General features: G+C 36.8%; 1 protein-coding gene and 1 long non-coding RNA gene across 2 annotated transcripts; both read left to right on the plus strand.

Moving 5' to 3' along the window:
* Positions 1-12,068: 12,068 nt before the first annotated feature.
* LOC117990979 (glyoxylate reductase/hydroxypyruvate reductase-like) lies at positions 12,069-15,989 on the plus strand. The gene is made up of 7 exons (XM_034978485.2): positions 12,069-12,449; positions 12,905-13,044; positions 13,349-13,538; positions 14,197-14,360; positions 14,986-15,150; positions 15,447-15,572; positions 15,750-15,989. The coding sequence occupies exons 1-7, from the start codon at positions 12,379-12,381 to the stop codon at positions 15,866-15,868; spliced, it is 975 nt and encodes a 324-aa protein (XP_034834376.1). The 5' UTR covers positions 12,069-12,378; the 3' UTR covers positions 15,869-15,989.
* A 218-nt stretch (positions 15,990-16,207) lies between these two features.
* Positions 16,208-19,429, plus strand: LOC138403616 (uncharacterized). Its single transcript, XR_011237845.1, has 4 exons — positions 16,208-16,861; positions 16,976-17,170; positions 17,853-17,908; positions 18,473-19,429. It is a non-coding gene; the product is annotated as an uncharacterized lncRNA (long non-coding RNA).
* The last annotated feature ends 1,206 nt before the right edge of the window (positions 19,430-20,635 follow it).

A 20,635-nucleotide genomic window follows, 5' to 3' on the forward strand; every position in this document is an offset into this window, starting at 1 on the left:
AAAAGCAAAGAAAAATGTACAAGAATAGTTATTTTTGCCTAGTTGATGGCTTCGGTACTAAAGTAATCGAAGTACTTAACACTCAGAACGTTGAAGTGGCAGTGGGCTGGTTATGTTTGTGACAAGCCCACTGCCACTTCAACGTGCTAGGACTGATAGCAAGCAGGCTGGCGTCGTGAGGTTCTTGACTGAGGAGTGGGGACCGCGTCTCGGCAATCGGAGTATAGAGATCATCATCCAGTTTAGTGAAGCTTGAAAGTGGCTGGCAATGATTGCGAAAGGCCAAGGATTGCAACGTTGGCGTTGACAGTAGATGCTGGCTGTTGCAATGATGATAATGAGATGAAGGCTCCGGCCGAGGCTACTTATCACCCTACACTACAGGCAAAGCTGTACCGCCAAGCGAATTAGCGGTCGGATTCAATGTTGCGCAGAAACTGCTTATGGGGTAGGTATGGGTTGAATAAAATTGCCATAACCCCAGGTTAACCCGTTTCATCTTAGACTGTATCAATCAGTTAAGATCGGATTCAGAGGTTAGTTGGTAAATCATTGAGTAAAATAAATAAACAGTTGAAACCCGGAAGCACTAACTAGTCTCAAAAAGGTTCGTTGGGCTAAAATGACGGTGACCAAAAGGCCAGGTGTCAAAGCCGCGGGTTTCGGAAAAGGTTAAAAAAGCAAAGATCACCCGGCCCGGCTAAATCAGTGCAGGTGCGAACGCGAGTGGTCAGGCGAAAACTCAGCTGTTCGATACCATCCGCCAAATTACTCCATATTATTGGATTTTTAATGTGCCTATCATTAATAATAATTTGCACATTGAGGAAAAAAAGGAAAACCTTTTAGGATGAAGCAAAGACATTTAAGTTATGTATCTACCTATATATTATTGTTGTGTACTATACGCAAGCTGTGATAGCCTAGTGGTTAGGACGTCCGCCTTCTAATCGGAGGTCGGGGGTTCGATCCTGGGCACGCACCTCTGACTTTTCGGAGTTATGTGCGTTTTAATTAATTAAATATCACTTGCTTTAACGGTGAAGGAAAACATCGTGAGGAAACATTCATGCCTGAGAGTTCTCCATAATGTTCTCAAAGATGTGTGAAGTCTACCAATCCGCACATGGCCAGCGTGGTAGACTATGGCCAAAACCCTTCTGACTCTGAGAGGAGACCCGTGCTCTGTAGTGGGGCGGCGATGGGTTCATCATGATGATGTACCTACTATACGCATCATATTAAAAAAAAATAGTAATTAAGTAGACCGTATAAGTCCCGCAAATTGCTATTGTGCTGGGACCATGTCTCATTATCATCGAAATGACAGTCATTTGACGTATATTTAAGTAAAAATTTACCATCAGCTCGACTTAGTTCAATCTAGTGCTGACGTCACTAAAATGGCGACCAAGCGCATTAGCAATTTGCGGAACTAATACCCGCGTAAAGGTACGAAAGCTATATAGGTAAGTACCTATATTAAAATAACGAATCCAGGGCCGTTAAAAGTAATCTAAGTAATTAAAAAAAATAAAATCGAAAATCTTACCGTACCTACCTATATTCGAAAACTTATCACAAGAAAAATTATCAACAGTACCCGGCAGGAAATATTGCACATCGAACTTTAGAAAGCGATTTCAGCTTTGTAGAGCGTCGTCTCTTTCACACATACCTATATATGTGACGTTTCATCGGTCTCAACGACAGAGACAACGCTCTACAAAACATTGTCTCTTACTGAAGTTCGGTGTGCAATATTTCCTGCCGGGTACAGTACCTACGACTTACAAGGCTGTATGGTCTACGATCTTTGCCTATCCCGAGAGGGATAACTACTTTTGAGTTTCGACTATATTCGAAATATAGTGGTATACTCGAAATATTTAAATAGAGTATTCGTCTTCATTAATTAAATGTATTTACATTAATTTTATTTACGCACAATTTAACTTATTTAGGCAAAAAATATTAACTTATTTATGTAAATTGTAATTACCTAGTTATTAAAATATTTCAAGGTTAAAAAGTGAAATTCTCTTTAATCTTTAATTTATCGATCGTTTTTAATTAATTTTTAAATAGTTTGACAGCTGTACGAAGATACGGTACCTTATAGTTCTTTTTTTCAACGCCGTATTCAGAAATGGTTAAAGATATCTATAAATTATAATTCATTATGTAATTCAATTTGTTAACGTGTGGTTTTTTAAATAGCATGCGATTAACACGAAATGTTATTAGCTGTATTTAGTCTCTGAGAATGATACAACTGTGTAGGTATGATGCCTGGTAAATACTACCTAACACCTACCTAGCCTAGCTTCGAATCGAAACTGAAATTTAAATAAGATAAAGTTGTAGTTAGCAATCATCATCATGATCAACCCATCGCCGGCTCACTACAGAGCGCGGGTCTCCTCTCAGAGTGAGAAGGGTTTTGGCCATAGTCTACCACGCTGGCCATGTGCGGATTGGTAGACTTCACACACCTTTCAGAACATTATGGAGAACTCTAAGGCATGCCGGTTACCTCACGATGTTTTCCTTCGCCGTTATTAGCGAGTGATATTTAATTTCTTAAAACGCACAACTCTGAAAAGTTAGAGGTGCGTGCCCGGGATCGAACCCCCGACCTCCGACTAGAAGGCGGATGCCCTAAAAAAGGCGGACGCCCTAACTCAACTCTTACTTCTTAGATAGTAATCAAAAATTATTGTGCAAAAAAAGATTATTATTGTATTTTATTAGTATAAAAAGTAGCCTATATCGCTCTCCGGTACAACACATACAAATATTAGTAAGATAGAGCAAGCAAAATTACCTAGGTACGTCAAAATTGGTTTAACGGATGGATGGGCCGTGAATTAGTATGGATGAAGGACAAGCCCAAAAAATGCAGATGTCGAATAAAATACGTGAAATTATAAAAAGGTTTTTCGTCTCTCGAAACAAAGCTATCGAAAGGTGTTCGCACACCGGGCCTGTTAATTTGAACCTCCTGAGACTATTTGTCACTTTTCTCAACTATACAGGGTGTAACCAGAACGCTAGCAAAAATTAAGGCAGGTGATAGTACTGATGATTACTGATAGTGATAAGATACCACAAAAAAACGCGAATAAATAAATTTTAAAAATCCTGTATTTTTAAAAGTTTACAATATATTGCAAATAAAACATCTGACTGTCACTTAAGGTCAACGAACGTTGTGTAGATAGGCCACTTGGTGCCAATGCCGCGTAGCAGCTGCCAGCTGGTGGGGCATTGACTCCGTATTTTGCACGCTGTACATTGCGGGTTTGAAATTTACTAAATCCCCTATAAGTATTCATCCTAATCTATGACTAAATCACTAAAACTACAAAATAAGGCAAATAGTTATTGGCATTGGATTATGTTTAGGTAGAATAATTCGCGAGCATTCAGTAACATTTCGCTAATTACCGACCTACATTTTACATTGATTATTAACTACCTAAGGTAGTTAATAAATCAATTTACATTGATTATTAACTACCTAAGGTAGTTAATAAATCAATGACATTTTACCTACCAATATTATTAAGATCGCATCGATTTCATCAGTTTTGATTTGTACCTATTTATTATCTAGTTTAGTTTAGTATTATAAGAGGAATGTGCAACATCCATATAAACTCAACAGAGTTTTAGGATGTCAAGCGTAAAATTGTATAATTATTATTTGGCTGAAATAAAGAATTTAAAAAAAGCTAAGTTGTTGCTAGCGTTCTAGTCCCATCCTGTATCTGTCTGTAGTCGGGCGGCAATGTTGACTAAAATATACTTTTTTCTGCAATAAATAAGAATAATAATAATAATTCATCTTAATGTACGAAAATTGCTGAATTTATAACTCTTTTAAGGTGATGAGGATGAGCCACGTACGTTTTTAGGGTTCCGTAGCTAAAGCATTGTAAATTATCTACTTATCTAAGTACATACTATACTAATGTATGTAGTTGGTACGAAGCTCTTTTGTCTAGTTGGTCTGCACTCTACACTAGACATAACTTGTGGAAACGTTTCATGATAAATCTGAGCATAAAACAATCATCAATGTATTATAATATTTATTATAACGTATTATATACAGTATTTATATTGTAAATGCGTACTAATATTATAAATGCGAAAGTGTGTCTGTCTGCTTGTCTGCTAGCTTTTAACGCACAGAGATAGCTTACATCACGGGGACGGCTATCTACTTTTTGTCACGGCAAATCAAAGATTTTCACGAGTTCGATCCCGGGTACGCACCTCTAACTTTTCGGAGTTATGTGCGTTTTAATTAATTAAATATCACTTGCTTTAACGGTGAAGGAAAACATCGTGAGAAAACCTGCATGCCTGAGAGTTCTCCATAATGTTCTCAAAGGTCCGTGAAGTCTACCAATCCGCACATGGCCAGCTTGGTAGACTATGGCCAAAACCCTTGTCACTCTGAGAGGAGACCCGTGCTCTGTAGTGAGCCGGTGATGGATTGATCATGATGATGATGATGATTTTTGTACTTTAGACTTATTGCACTTTATAAATAACCTTCATAAGCTTTGCCTTTCCTCTCCCTCGGCAACCTGGGCGGTCTAATCGGCTTCTGGAGCGAGCTTGGATCGCTGGAGTGAAGACTTCAGCGGGGAGGGGAAGCACAACAGACGGAAACGTTTAAGTGCGGAAACCAGCCTAGAGTGAAGAAGAAGAAGCTTTACCTTTTATTTACCCACAATTTTATTTTGGTGTTAATACAAGAATAATAAAAACAAATGAATATTTTATTGTACGGAATCCTGTAAATTTATATGTTGGTCGCACTTGCCCGTCATTATTTATAGCGCTGATGACACGTGAAAATGAAGTACTTATTTACCTCGTGTAGCATAAAAGGTAAAAACTACAATTTACAAGTAGGCGAGGCACTTCAAAATATTATAATTACATCACGTTTAACTGATAATGTTCTTTTAAATTGGTAGATAGGTAGTTTACTATAGCGATGAAAAACCTTTTTTTTTATGGTACCGTACCTCAAAAGGAAAAAGTAACCCTTATAGGATCACTTTGTTATCAGTCTGTCTGACCGTCTGCAAGAAAGCCTATAGGGTACTTCACGTTGACCTAGAATCCTGAATCTTGGGTACTACACTACTAGATAGTTATCACATAGATACATACTAAATGGTAGGTTTTATAGCACAAGTAAAGGAATAAGTCCAAAAACCGTCAATTTTTGGTTACATCACAGAAAAAATTAAAATGTGTTCATGAACAAATAATGAGTATTTTCAATTTTCAAAGTAAGATAACTATACCAAGTGGAGTATCATATTACGAAATGCCTTTACCTGTACATTCTAAAACAGATTTTTATTTATTTTTGTGAATAAATATTGTTTGATTTATCGTGCAAAACGTCGAAAAAATACGACTGTAGTACGGAACACTCGGTGCGCGAGTCTGACTCGCACTTGGCGGGTCTTTTTCATTCGATAAGCCCTTGACTGCAATCTCATCTGGTGGTGATGCAGTCAAGATGGAAGCGGACCAACTTGGAAGCTTGGAAGTTCTCACGCTATTTAAAAAAATGTTCCGTTTTTCCTTTTGAGGTACGGAACCCTAAAAAACGGTCAAGTCGAACTCGCACAATAAGGGTTCCGTACCATCGTAAAAGAAACAACGCTTTTTATAATTTCTATGGTGGCCATTTTGATATTTTTATTGTTTGTTGTTATAACAGCAATAGAAATATGTAGATATTGTGTTGAAATTTCAACTCTCTACCTATTACGGTTAACTAGATACAGCCCGCTGACAGACAGACAGACGGACATACGGGCGGATGGACGGACGGTGGAGGCTTAGTGATAGGGCACCCTTCGGGTACGGAGCCTTGAAACCCTAAATCCACGCAAAGTCGCGGGCATTACGAGTATCCAGTAGTAGAATAAAGTGCAAGTGTAGTAGAGGATAAAAGACACGTATATCTGTATGTACATACGAGGGTCCATTTGCTCGACTGCAGTGATCTCGGCGCCACGCTGGCGCCATTTTACATTTCTATACTGCGACCACTTGAGATTGGCACTCTTACAAGAAAGAATAAAGAATAGGCACTTTCATAAAACTAGAAAAATGAGTTAAGTAAACATAAGTAAAATCCCGTAATATCCTATTAATATTATAAATGCGACACTCGAAAGTGTGTTTGTGTTGGTTTGTCCTTCAATCGCGTCGCAATAAAGCAAATAACGGTTAAATTACCAATAGATCTGGAAAGTGACATACCTTGGTCCTATGCTACTTTTTATCCCGGAAAGTCAAAAAGTTCATTATTGATTTTTAGATCATACTGACCTAATTAGTAGTATATCGGGATTTGGTTCGGACGAAACTGTTTTAGCTATTCACTTGGATAATGATATTATTAAAAATTAAAATGCTTCAAGGCCTAGTTCAAGGCAGATTCATAGGGTGGACTTGAGTTTGTTAAGACATAAGACTGACTTAAAATGAGACCAAAATGTAAAGTATATCTTACGAAAATCTGTATCTCGGACTCACCATTAAACTCATCAACGCTTAAGTAGTTCCTTTTGTTCTTAATTCTTGCTTCGTTCTACAGGCACCACATCCGCATCAACATCAGCTGTTTTCCTAATCTATGCATGGTAGAGTCTTGGCATATTATGATCATAGGTGGCACAGGCTGTACGTACGTGAAATAAATTTATTTATTTTATTTCAACAGCCAATCCTCGTGCACCGCATTGGGTGTCGCGTGCTAATCGGTGACGAATCTGTGAAATTGGCTCGTCGCGGCCGCTCGCCCTACACGCTAACTCCGCTCTACGAGGCACGAGCGACAGCGATTATTGTATAGTACTTCACATAGCTTTGAGAACATTATGGAGAACTTTCAGGCATGCAGGTTTCCTAACGATGTTTTCCTTTATCGTTACTGCAAGTGATATTTAATTTCTTGAAACACACAAAACTCCACTAACACATAACAAAGTTACGAGGTGCGTGCCTGGGATCGAACGGGCTCGGGTGTGGTTAAGATTTCCGCCTCCCGAGTAGGAGGCGGACGTCTTAACTCTTAACCCGCGCACCGCTCTTTACTTGGACCGCCACTCAGGGCTACCGCTAGCACATTATTAAATTAATCCTTTTATTATATGCGAAACCTGCGCTAACTACAGATATACCCAATAAACGCTGCAGCATTAGTACCTTTGCGCAACCATCCATACTCGGCTCGCCGATCGAATATTTTCTAGGTATTATTTTTATTTCACTCAAAGCTGTTGCTTTTATTTTCATCTCTAAATTATCTTGTACTTTAAATAAATATGCTTTTATATTTACTCTAACCACAAAAAACTATAAAAGGTCTGCATAAAAACACTGAAAGATAGAGAATCGATATCCAACCCGCGCATCGCTATTCGCTTGGACCGCCACTCAGGGCTACCGCTAGCACATTATTAAAAGCCTTTTATTACATGCGAAACCTGCACTAACTCCAGATATACCAATAAACGCTGCAGCATCTTTACCCAACCACCCAGACGTCTTGAGGTTTGAATTCTATTGGTACCTGCCTATATGTGCTTTTTTATTTCATTACCATCATTAAACGCGTGCATTGAGTACCTAATTAATGTTTTTTATGACTGTTTTTAGGGTTCCGTACCTCAAAATGAAAAATTAACGCTTATAGGATCACTTCGTTGTCTGTCTGTCAAGAAAACCTATAGGGTACTTCCTGTTGATCTAGATTCTAGAATCATGAAATTTGGCAGGTAAGTAGATCTGAAAAAATCTGAAAACTGTGAATTTGTGGTTACACCACAAAAAAATATTGTACTGTGTTCATGACCATACAAAATCACGAAGACCCGTTGTGACGTGATAGAAGGAAAAACCAACGAAAAAAACACTTTCGTAGTGGGTACCTACCAACTATTATGTGCTGAACCTCGTTGTAATTGTATGAATTTACGAAGTAACCAACATCATGTACCTACTTAACTTAGTCCTATTTAAAGTTATTATTTAAGAGAACAAACTATAAATAATTGAGACGAATTTTATTTATTATACCTACATACTTAAGTACCTATATTATACACACCTGTACTTAATTTATTATCATGTGTTTTACATTGTTATTATTTAAGAGAACACATAATTTAAGATGCAATTTCCAGGGAATCATTTTGAAATGTACATTTATTGATAATTAACTTAATTGTTACGGGCACAATTAAGTGGAGGCTTTCGCAGAAGCTCACGAGCGAGACCATGTTGGGGACAAATATGGTGGCCGGGCTCGTTTTGGGCACAAAACGTTGCCGTGAAATGTGTTCCGGCATATGCGCATTTCAAGATTTTCATAATAAGGCAGTGCCATTGATATCTTTGAAGAACAATCATAGATATAGACAGCAATCTCTATAGAATAATAGCTATCAGCTAGTAATATACCTACCCCACTTGATATAGTTATCTTACTTCAAACATTGAAAATACAAATTATTAGTTCATGACCGAAATTTAATTTTTTTTGTGTAATGTAACCACAAATTCACGGTTTTCACATTTTTCCCCGAAAGCCAGCTATAAGACCTACCTACTTGCCAAATTTCATGATTCTAGATCAACGGGAAGTAGGTACCCTGTAGGTTTCTTGACAGACCAACAGACAGAGAGACTTTTGAGGTACGGAACCCTAAAAAACTGTCATTTCTAACTAAAATTAACTACATACTCTTAATTAACTATAAACTTATTTATGAACATCTGCGGGCTAATCGGTACAAAAGAAATAGTTTTCACATTAAGTAAATCATTAAGTTAGCATCCCGGTGACATTTCGGCATAAAAATAAACAGACAAATGGCCGCAAGGTCACAGGTTACGAAAACTTTTAGCAAAATTATCTTCCTTCTGCCGAAGTTACACTAAATTCAATCGTAAATTTCTTGCTATAAAGGTAAGTTAGAAGAAATACATTTCTCGACAAATTAAGTTAGTGTTAACGATAAGAAATGTTTACAGTTAACAAGTTGGTCGCAAAAAAAAGATAATTTAAACAAATATCTACCGTATGGCTGAGAAATATGAAGTACAATGTGCATTAACGAGCAACGATGTCTTCATGAAAGGGAGACGCTTTAGGTGTTAAAATGTTCGTCTCTGTCAAGGTACTGGACCATCGAACACTACTCAGTCCTTGTGTTCTTCTTGCATCCAGCCTCGTTGCTGTATTCTCTTCTATTTATCTTACCCTGGTGATTGCCCGCGACTTCAATTGGTGAAAATATAAATCCGCTTAATTCCATATCCCGCAGGAGTTTTGAAAAATCCAACCTTGTTTACATTACCAAGGAAACCTCTGTGCAAAATTTCAGCTTTTTATTTCCAAGAATTTGAGTCACATAACTATATAAGTAGGTACCGTAAAAACATGATGACTCCAGAATAACGTAAGTCAAATCACTTCTTCCCGTCGTTTTTACGTCAATGCTAAATGAAAGATTTATGCACAGTCAACGTTAACTTGAAAAGTTACACTAGAGCTTTAGAAAAATATTTTTTAAAGAGTAGAAGCAGCGATTTAAATGTTCCACTAGATGGGATGCTTCATTGTTTGAGTATTCGCAAGTTTAATTTTTACAAAAGGACTGCGTTTAAAAAGGATTACGATTGATACAGGACGGCGCCAATGTTCTCTGGAACATGTTGTTACTATGAAGCACCCATCTAGTGGAAGATTTATAGCGCTGAATAGGAGGCGTACAATCTGCCATAGAACAATGGCAAAATTAATCAACTACCCCTTACATGAATTAGCATAACTTTGTGTAGCGAGGGCGCTATTTTTTATGTCTTCTCGCGTATCGAGGCGCGTAGCTCGTAGTTCCGATACAAATGTGGCACAATAAATTGTAGCATGGTCACATTTTGTTGAGTTTGAGTCGAAGGATCCCACATGTGCGGCCTTCTGTGAGTCGTTAGTTATTTTTTATCTGGTCGCTCCTTCGCAGTCACAAATATGTGTCAACAATGCACGCAGATGGTTTACGATGTGGACCCTAAATTCCTAAATTTATTGTAATTTATTATATTAGACTAGCTTAAGCTCGTGACTTCGTCCGCGTGGATTACCAAATTTCAAAACCCTATTTCACCCCATTAGAGGTTGAATTTTCGAAAATCCTTTCTTAGCGGATGCATACGTCATAATAGCTATCTGTATGCCAAATTTCATCCCGATCCGTCCAGTAGTTTGAGCTGTGCTTTAATAGATCAGTCAGTCAGTCAGTCACCTTTTCCTTTTGTAAACTCTGAGGCATGCAGGTTTTCTCACCTCCAATTAGAAGGCGGACCTCCTAGCCACTAGGCTATCAGTTCCTCACAATGCCTCAAATAGTAGTGAAATAAAATAAGAACGTGTACCTACGCCACCTGATACGTTTTAACTTTTTAGCTACAGGTGGGCTAGGGGTCGCAAAATGCCGAACTGCTATGTTCCACTCTGATCTAATACATACAAAAAACTTAAAAGATATGATGTCGATTCTGATTCTATAAAATTTAATTTGGAGTAAGTATCTGCATCATTTTCTTTTTAATATTCAAGTTCGGCGAGTCCCGCATACCCTCCCAGTTTCCGGAAGGGATGTACCTACTTATAAAAGCATTTCAAAAAAGGGCTCTCTCTGTTACGTAATCCCATACAAATCACAAAGACACAAAGCTAACCATTCTGAGTCAGCAACCAATCACAAAGATTGACTTAAGAATGTTTTTTGAAAAAAATAATGTACCTAATTGAATTTCGAATGATTTTGAAAACATGTTTATTGTTTGTGATAGGTTGGTGCCACAAAATAGTTAACGCCCACTGAGATTTTTTAGCCATATCGTTTAACGGTATGGGATTTCGTTATAGAGAGAGCCCTATACTAACCTAATTCCGCAGATAGTTCATAAGAAATGTTATATTATAGTTTACAATACAACATGGCGTTATTCAAGGGGCGGACCAACACATTCCTGAAAGGTCGGCAACGCATTGGCGGTTCCTCTGGTGCTGCAAATGTTTATGGGCGGCGGTAATCACTTAACATGAAGTGACCCACCTCACTTGCTCGTTTGCTCGCTATTTTTTTAAATAACAACAGGTAGAGCGTAGTGGAAGGTATCGGGCGGTGGAGCGCGTGCGGAGCCACCTTGCTGTGACAGGTGAAGCGCGAGCGGGGGACGGAAATTCCTCATGTTGTGCCAATATTATACCTAATAGGTAATTATTTCATAATATAATATATCATAGAGGTACAACAAGGCTTTCCCACTCAAATGAATAAAATTGAAGTCTAACTTTTTTTTAATTATTTTACGGCCCTGGATATAGCCTTTTCCTCCTTTAAGGCCTTTCTAAAAAATACAAAATTGCTTAATCTATTATTCTAAAGTAATAGCTATTACATAATATTAAAGAATTATTAAAATAACATTTCCCCTCCTATGTTTTTTTCCGTAGGTAGGTATCTCTAGACAAAAAAGAAACCTCTATCAAAGAATCACACTGTCTCATATCTGTTTGTCGAGAGGGTACTTCCCGTTGCCTAGTCTACATTCAGTTCAGTCTGCCTCATAGAGATAGGTCTGCCTAGTCTAGCATTGCCTGTGAGCATTGCAGAAGTCTGTCACGTTTTTGATAGCCAGTAAAAATTGGCTCGAAACGGATTAGTTAATTAATTATTAGTTCTGCCATCTAGTGGTAAGATTTGGTATTTGCTATATAATTGTTTTTCTACTCGGCAACAGATGGCGCGCAAGAATATTTTATTTGTTTACTCGGTTAAATTTTAAATCCGTGGTTAGGCTTTACTTATATAATAAGATAACTTCAAGTTTCAGATGTTTCACAAGCTATTTGTATACGTAGCTACCTACTGGCTACTAGTTTTATATTTATTTGTTTTTAGGTTTGCCAGATAAAAAAAAATCCATTCCAAGTTCAAACACCATAAATGAAAATAAATGTTCCGGCTGCGATAGTGGTTGTTAAATATAATAAATAGATAACGTATTCTTCGACTATGTAATGCGGCTACATTATTCGTAATCATCCCATCGATGTTCATCTTCATACTTTAGCTAGTCTGCCGTCAGCACTCAGCGATAAAATATTATATAGCTGTGACGTCGTCGTCGGTAAAAATAATTTATTATAACCTCCATGGCGTCCATGAGTAAATTAACTAATTATTGAGTGTATTCGAGCTTCGAGCAGTCCGTAACAGTACAACGCTTTCCTACATAGTTTAATAAATTGAAATAATCATGTCTCTAAAACGTGTGCTGGTCGTAAATAAAACATTTCCTGACGCGGGATTGAAATTATTAAAAACAAAGTGAGTATTTACCTATCTAAATTTTAGGTAGGTTACCTACCTATGTTTGTAATTTGTATTTTGTTCATTAAAAAAGATATTATAGTACCTACCTAATAGGTATTAGGGAACTCATATTCGTATTTCGTATGTTGAGCATATTATGGTCACACGAGTATGGTTGCGCCATTTATCTACTCGTGTGGTTACTGGTTGCGCGATTGTTAAGTACGTAAGGTTTGGTACACACTGGAGATTTTAATTGCGTTTTTACCAAACTATTACATTTTTTAATTCGCCTTTTTAATGGCCAGTGAGTCGATTAAAGAGTGCGCATAACTAAAAATAATACGGATAACTACTAATAACTTTTTTTTCTAAAAAAATATTGTCACAGATGAATCAGGAATTTCATTTGAGACTAAGAACACTAAAAAAGATTTTAAAAGATGCAAAATTTAATTATAACATTTTAGATTTGAACCTACCGTAATCCCGCACATAGACAATGATCCTGAAAGTTTGCCTGAAATAAAAAAGGAAATTGTTAAGGGCTTTGACGCCCTTGTATGGAATACGAAACATCGGCTTACGGGAGAAATAATGGACTTAGCTGGTAAGTCAGTAATAATCAAACAAAATCCTTTTATTTAGATTGCAACAAAAATCAGCAATTTTTTAAAACAATTTATTTAATAGGTTCAGAATAATATGGCTCAATTATCATAGATTTTCTCAAATCATAAGTACTAAAGAAATAAAGATGCTGTGAGATGAGAGTAAGTTAATTATGCAACTAGGTATAATACGAAGTTCTAACAGAAAGAAACAACTAATATAAAGAGGTTGTGTAGAAATATAATGTCTTGAAAAATAATACGTGTGTCTGCATTTTAATAGTTTTTGAACTCGTATTGCAGGTCCAAAGCTTAAAGTCATTTCAACCATGTCGTCTGGGTTAGACCAAATAGATATAAATGAAGTGGTAAAACGTGGTCTGTCTCTGGGTAACACACTCAATGTACTGGATGACGCAGTCGCTGATATCGCTGTGGGACTCTTGATTAGCGCCGCTAGACGATTCAAAGAAGGCATTAGGGAATTGGAAAGGTGAGAGAATGGATCTAATTAAGAAACTCCTCCTTTTTGAAGTCGGTTAATAAAGGTAAAGGAGATTTGCTCCAGCATCTCGATTATCTACGATAAAATGACAGCTACAGTGTGACGATCGTAATCCCCTCTGATTGGCCGACACTCGCTCACTATTGGCTACAATATATTGTTGCAACAAGGACACCATAAATTCAGCCAATCACAATAATTGCGATTGTAATGCTGATTGATGCAGGTTTTACATGCAGTAATCGCTCTGAAAGTTGAAAGTGAGCGTGTTTTACGCACAAAAGATATTTTTCTGAAGAAGAAGAAAAGATTTATTTTGTAAAAAAAATACAAAAACATATTTTTTGCTCTTGTAACTAAATACACACATGACACGACATATTACACGATTGAAAGTGAATGAAGAAGTTCCCTGGTGTCGCCATGCTCGCCAATCATACCATCCACAGAACGCAGCAGCAGCAATGGTGCTGGCCACTGCTGTTGATGGCATTGCTGCTGCTTATTATATTGTGAGGTAACATCTTTGGTGAGGCTTCAAGCAATTAAAATACCGACAAAGTTGAAACTGAGCAGCTAAGATGCTTTACTACTTCAAAATTAGGTAAAAATAGTGGACAGAATAATTTAATTAATGTTATTACAGTGGGGAATGGAAGTTCGGCCTGCAATGGAGCCTGGGACAAGATATAGCTAGAAGTACAGTAGGAATTGTTGGTCTCGGGGGTATTGGCCAGACTATAGTCAGAAGACTGAAGGGATTTGATGTTGCGAGGTTTATTTACAGTGGACGTTCTGATAAACCAGAAGGTAGATGATTTAAAGATACTCAATCATATTATAAATTATTTTTGTGAATGTAAAAAGTTACAAGTATATAAAAAAAAACCGGCCAAGTGCGAGTCAGGCTCGCGCGATGAGGTTTCCGTACTACGGTCGTATTTTTTCGACATTTTGCAAGATAATTCAAAAACTATGATACATAAAAGTAAATACAAATCTGTTTTAGAATGCACAGGTGAAGACCTTTCATATGATACCCCACTTGATATAGTTATCTTAGAAAATTGAAAATACCTACTAATTATTAGTTCATGACCACAATTTAATTTTTTTTTGTGTAATGTAGCCACAAATTCACGGTTTTCAGATTTTTCCCCAAATGTCAGCTATAAGATCTACCTAACAGACCGTTTCTTGACAGACTGACAGACAGACATACAACAAAGTGATCCTATAAGGGTTCCGTTTTTCCTTTTGAGGTACGGAACCCTAACAAAGGCGTTCATTTTGAAGTACGATTTAATAAAAAAAATGCTATGTTAACGATTTAAATACCCAAATTTACCGGGCCAATTTTGTATAAAATCCATCCACTTTTTCAAATTTTGTGACGGGTGTATAGTTTATATATAACGATATTTAACTTTCACAGCAAAATCTTTGGGAGCAGAACGTGTGCCTTTAGAACAGTTATTGAAAGAAAGTGACTTTGTCATTCTGTGCTGTCCATTGTCAAATGAAACTAAGCATTTGATCAACGCTGAAAATTTGCGGATTATGAAAAACACCGCTGTGCTGGTGAACATTGGAAGAGGAGGTTTGTAATTTATACTAAATATTTACACGTGGTTCAATGACTATTAAAATATAATTTTCAAATGTAACATTTTCATCTGTTGTCTGGTTATTTTTGTACATGGATTTTAATTATTTGCTGTATTAGCTTTATTAGCTGAATGTGATATAATTCTCAATTTTTACATAATAAATTAATATTTCCACTTTCTATGTACCATTAAAGTCAAAACCAAAAACGAGCACAGATAATCGAGAGTTAAAGTTAGATAAAGAGTTTTTAGTTAAATAATAATAAGTGGAATTTATCTTTGCCAGGGTTAATCGATCAAAAGGCACTTTACGACGCATTGAAAGATGGGCAGATTTTTGCCGCCGGTCTTGATGTCACCACTCCGGAACCAATACCTAAAGATGATCCACTCGTATCTCTGCCAAATTGTTGTAAGTTGATCTGTAATATTACTTATTTATACTTTTTAAATCATATAGTGTCATGATATCAATTCTTTGTGTCATGATACCAATAATTAATTATAAATAGAACATTACTTTGCCACACCCTACCCTAAGGTTGCCTGGAAGATTAATTTTTCCTTTATATTCTTTATTTTGTTTCAGTTATAGTTCCCCACTTGGGCAGTGCCACTGTGGAAACTAGAAATGCGATGGCATGTATAGCTGCCAACAATGTACTTTTATCAATTGAAGGAAAACCAATGTTAAATCCTGTTGTATGAATATTTGTTGAAAGCATATTGAATTACCTACAATAGCTTCTGTAATTTATATAAATGAAAATCAATTAAATAAACATAATATTATAATATGTAGATACCTAATAAAAACTTGTCGAATGTCTTTTGTTTTTACTTGTACATGGGTCCATTCGGTAATAACCAATTCAGTGTAATTTATTACCTATTTTGAATAAACCATTTGACTTTGACTTTGAGCATGCTTTGAGTATTTAGCTAAGGCACAAAAATAAACTATTAAAAAAACAGGATAAAAAGTATCCAGTGTGCACTACACTTTATATACAGCGGCGTGACATCCAGTTCCAGCTATGTGATTCTCTAAAGAACGGTTCAACGTTGCCAACATCGATGTGGTCTGCGAGGTAACATCGTACAGATCGACCAGGCCAGCAACGGTTGTAAATTTGTGATTCTGTAGTGGCTTTAAGCTCGTCGGCGATCTTATGGTTGAGACGGGCTCTACGATGTTATCTCGGATGAGCCAGTGATGTCATCCTATTTTTATTTTCATACCGATAAAAAGTTACGATTACGAAATATGGCATTTATAGTGGGTTTAAAATTCATTTATGATTACATTTGCTATTTTTATACAAAGTTAAAGCAATAAATGCAAAATACTATGAGAAATTATCATTATATAAAAAAATCTTGGACATAGGCAAGGAGACCTTTGCCTTTGTTTTGCATCATTAAAAAAAAAGTTGCTTCCCGCCGTGCAAGATGTCAGTCAGCACAAAATTAAAAATGGTATTGGTAAATTACTGATCACCTACACCCTTGAAAAACGATTACTCGACAAAAAACTCTAGTCTTAAAACAAACTGCACGTAATTAAATCAAGTGGTTAGTGGAGCACTTATAATTCCTTTACTGCCATGGTGACTTCATAGGTCGTCACAACAACTCAACAAATAGTGCGTGAACTTCGTCTTTGTACGTCGTTTTATAGTGTTTTGTTTTAAAATGCAAGTGAGTATTTAATTAAACTTAATTTACTCCGATATCAGTGGTTTTAAACTTGTGTCAGACTTCCTATCAAACTGTTCTTTCGGTGCTGACCAACGATTTAATTATAAATTTCAGTGCCTCGCAATATTGCCCCATCCACTGCTCAACTTGAAAAATTGTTCAAATTTATGGAGTAAAAACCATGGTTAGCAACTGGGCACGCTCGCACTGCCCTTGCTAGAGACCGTAGTCACCAAGCATCACCAAGAAGTTGGACAATATTGGATGAATACAAATGGCTGCATCAAAACTTGGCAACAATAGCAAAAGGTATGTAAATATTATTTTCAAAGACACAATCTACTTTCTAAGCAGAGTATAAATGTTAGTATCTACCTAGTGTTAAATGTTGTCATACAATACAGTATTGGAAAGATAAAAAAGATGATGCAAAGAGAAAATGCAGTAGCATGGTTATTGCTAGAAGAAAGAACAGGCAGTGGTATGGATGAAAATATAGCAGTAGCAGATCTAAATAACCTAATAATTGTTTCTCTTATGGGTGGAGAAAGTTTTGCAAAAGGATAGGAAGATTTTGAATTGTCTGTTATCTATGTTATCTCTATAAATGAATATTTAAATCCTGTTGGAACTCTGCTTTTCTGAGATAAGAAGTTGTCTATGTCAATTTCCGGGATGCAAGCTACCTCTGTACCAAATTACAAATAAATGCATAAATGGGTTAAATAGATGGCCCTTTAAGAATCCTGTGGGAACTCTTTGATTTTCTGGGATAAAAAGTATCTAGCTTATGTCCGTCCTTGGGATGTAAGCTAATTCTGCACCAAATTTCATCGAAATTGGTTTAATTTTTGAACCGTGAAAAGCTAGCAGACTCACTTTCGCATTTAAAGTTTAAGTAGGTATTAGGTATGGCTAGTATGGGTACGTAATTAATATGAAAAATTATTTAAAATAATAATATAAAGTACTATTTTTTTTCTTATTTCAGAATGATATATAAATGATGAAAGTTTACCACACTTGGAGAGTTATTTCGAGCCTGCGGTGTGTATAATATTATTATATATTATATCCGTACCATTATATAAATGCGAAAGTGTGTTTGTTTATTGGTTTGTTAGTTTGTTGGTTTGTCCTTCAATCACGTCGCAACGGTGCAACGGATTGACGTGATTTTTTGCATGGGTATAGATAAAGACTTGGAGAGTGACATAGGCTTTTTATCCCGGAAAATCAAAAAGTTCCCGTGGGATTTTGAAAAACGTAAATCCACGCGGACGAAGTCGCGGGCATCAGCTAGTCTATACTAGCTTTTATACCTATGTATAAAAGAAAAAGGTGACTGACTGATCTATCAAAGCATAGCTCAAACTACTGAACGGATCGGCCTGAAATTTGGCATGCAGATAGCTATTATGACGTAGACATCCACTAAGAACGGATTTTTGAAAACTCAACCCCTAAGGGGGTGAAATATTGGTTTGAAATTTGTGTAGTCCACGCAGCCGAAGTCGCAAGCATAAGCTAGTATAAAATATACCTACGGATTTTTTTTGACTAGTTAATTATTTCAACTTTTTCATAATATGTCAACTGTGGCTGTTGCAGGCGAAGAACTCACAAGGGAGATTCATCATCATCATCATCATCATGATCAACCCATCGCCGGCTCACCACAGAGTACGTACGGGTCTCCTCTCAGAGTGAGAAGGGTTTTGGCCATAGTCTACCACGCTGACCATGTGCGGATTGGTACACTTCACACACCTTTGACAATATTATGGGGAACTCTCAGGCATGCAGGTTTCATCACGATGTTTTCCTTCACCGTTAAAGCAAGTAATATTTTATTACTTAAAAAGCACATAACTCCGAAAAGTTAGAGGTGCGTGCCCGGAATTGAACCCCCGACCTCCGATTAGAAGGTGGACGTCCTAACCACTAGGCTATAGGTCGGGGATTCCATCCCGGGCACGCACTTCTAACTTTTCGGAGTTTTGTGCTTTTTATCCAATATCACTTGCTTTAACGATGAAGAAGAAGATCGTGAGAAAACCTGCATGCCTGAGAGTTCTCCATAATATTCTCAAAGGTGTGCGAGTCTACCAATTTGCACATAGCCAGCGTGGTAGATTATAGCCAAAACCCTTATCACTCCGAGAGGAGACCCGTGCTCTGCAGTGAGCCGGCTATGGGTTGATCACGATGATCATGAATTCTTCTCAAGCAGTGGAAGACACTAAAATTCCTGAGCCTCTAGCAGTTGAGAAGCTTTTAAATCCTGTGGGAATTATTTCATTTTTTTCTACCAAAAGTCTATAACAAAACCCGTCTGTTTTTCTATGGTAAAAAAATGTAAACTAAGTTTATATTGCACTTTTATTATCTTTTCCACACAAATATTAAAAACAAATGAACGAGAAATGCAATAAAATATATTATAATTAACTATTGAAAAACACTAACACACACACGGTATAATATATAAAATGTACATAACATTAAAATATATGTAAATAGTTAAGATTAAGATAAGGAATAAATAAAGGCTTTGAAATTGAGAATTATCTTTTATTAATTATTGCATCTGTCTTGCACGCCACGAGCGATTAGCAAGGAGTTCTCGGCACCTTTGTCCTTCTTCTAAGCCCTCTGCTCTGCTTTGACGAGGATTCCTTTGCAGCATGCTCATTATCCTATGTTCTTCTCGGATTATGTCATTTGAAAATGACAACGCTGGTAATGTTGTAGTATGTTGTGTAAAACGTGCATGCAACATGCTAAGTATAATGAATCTTCTGGCCACCATCCCTGGGTCATAATCGCTATGAACTAGAAGGCATCTAAATCTTCGTTTTAAACTCCAAATAATACATACACCACTGCACGACTAGCTCTTGATGTAGGGGAGCAAATCCCTTTCTAACATTGCCACAAGTTCCTCCGTGATACTAAATATTCTTACATAATGCGTCTGTCGAGAGCAGACGAAGACCACGTATTTGACAACCTTTTGCACGCCTTTTTATTTTGTATTCCTCTTGTTTAGCTTCTTCTAATAAGAAAAATGTACTTGAGCTAAGCGAGCAGCCATCTGAAGTGAAAAACGATAAATAGTTAACTCAGATATTTTTTTATCATTTAATTATACTTACTATAGAAAATAACAAAATAAAACTCACATTTTCACCTTTCTTTTAAAGTTTTTCTATGTTTACAACGAAATTTAACTCGTGCATCGATGGTGCATCGTAGAGAAAAGCTACACCGGAGACGCTTTTCCGTTTGACACATAGAATCGAAGGCGAGGGCGTACGATGTAGTCGAAGGCGAGCAATTAGAATAGCAAATTCCATACATAAATGTCAAAAACCCGTTTCCTACATCGATCACACTCGCGGGTGAAGCGCTAGTGTCGCAAAGGTGAGTCGAACGCGATTAATAGAATAACAAATGTGCTACATCTAAGGAAACATCCGATGTGCGACCGATGTAAATATTATTTTACCTTAGAGAATCACACTGCAGTGCTGCCAACTTGACGGGCAAGCTAAAAGCGGGCGGCAATTTCTAATAGAATTTCTCAATATTTCCTCCATTTTATTTCCTCCTATAATTAATTTTATTATTGCTTTCGATTAAATTTATGTAGGTAATAGCAGAATGTCATTAATTCTCTCTCTGTGCTTCGTATTCCTCATTGCTGAGGGTCATGATTCGTGACGACCCCTCGCCATTAATTAAATGACATAATGGTGAGAGTTTATAACA

The sequence above is a fragment of the Maniola hyperantus genome, chromosome 19 (genome assembly GCF_902806685.2).
Source record: "Maniola hyperantus chromosome 19, iAphHyp1.2, whole genome shotgun sequence".
In the NCBI taxonomy this organism is placed as follows: Eukaryota; Metazoa; Arthropoda; class Insecta; order Lepidoptera; family Nymphalidae; genus Maniola; species Maniola hyperantus.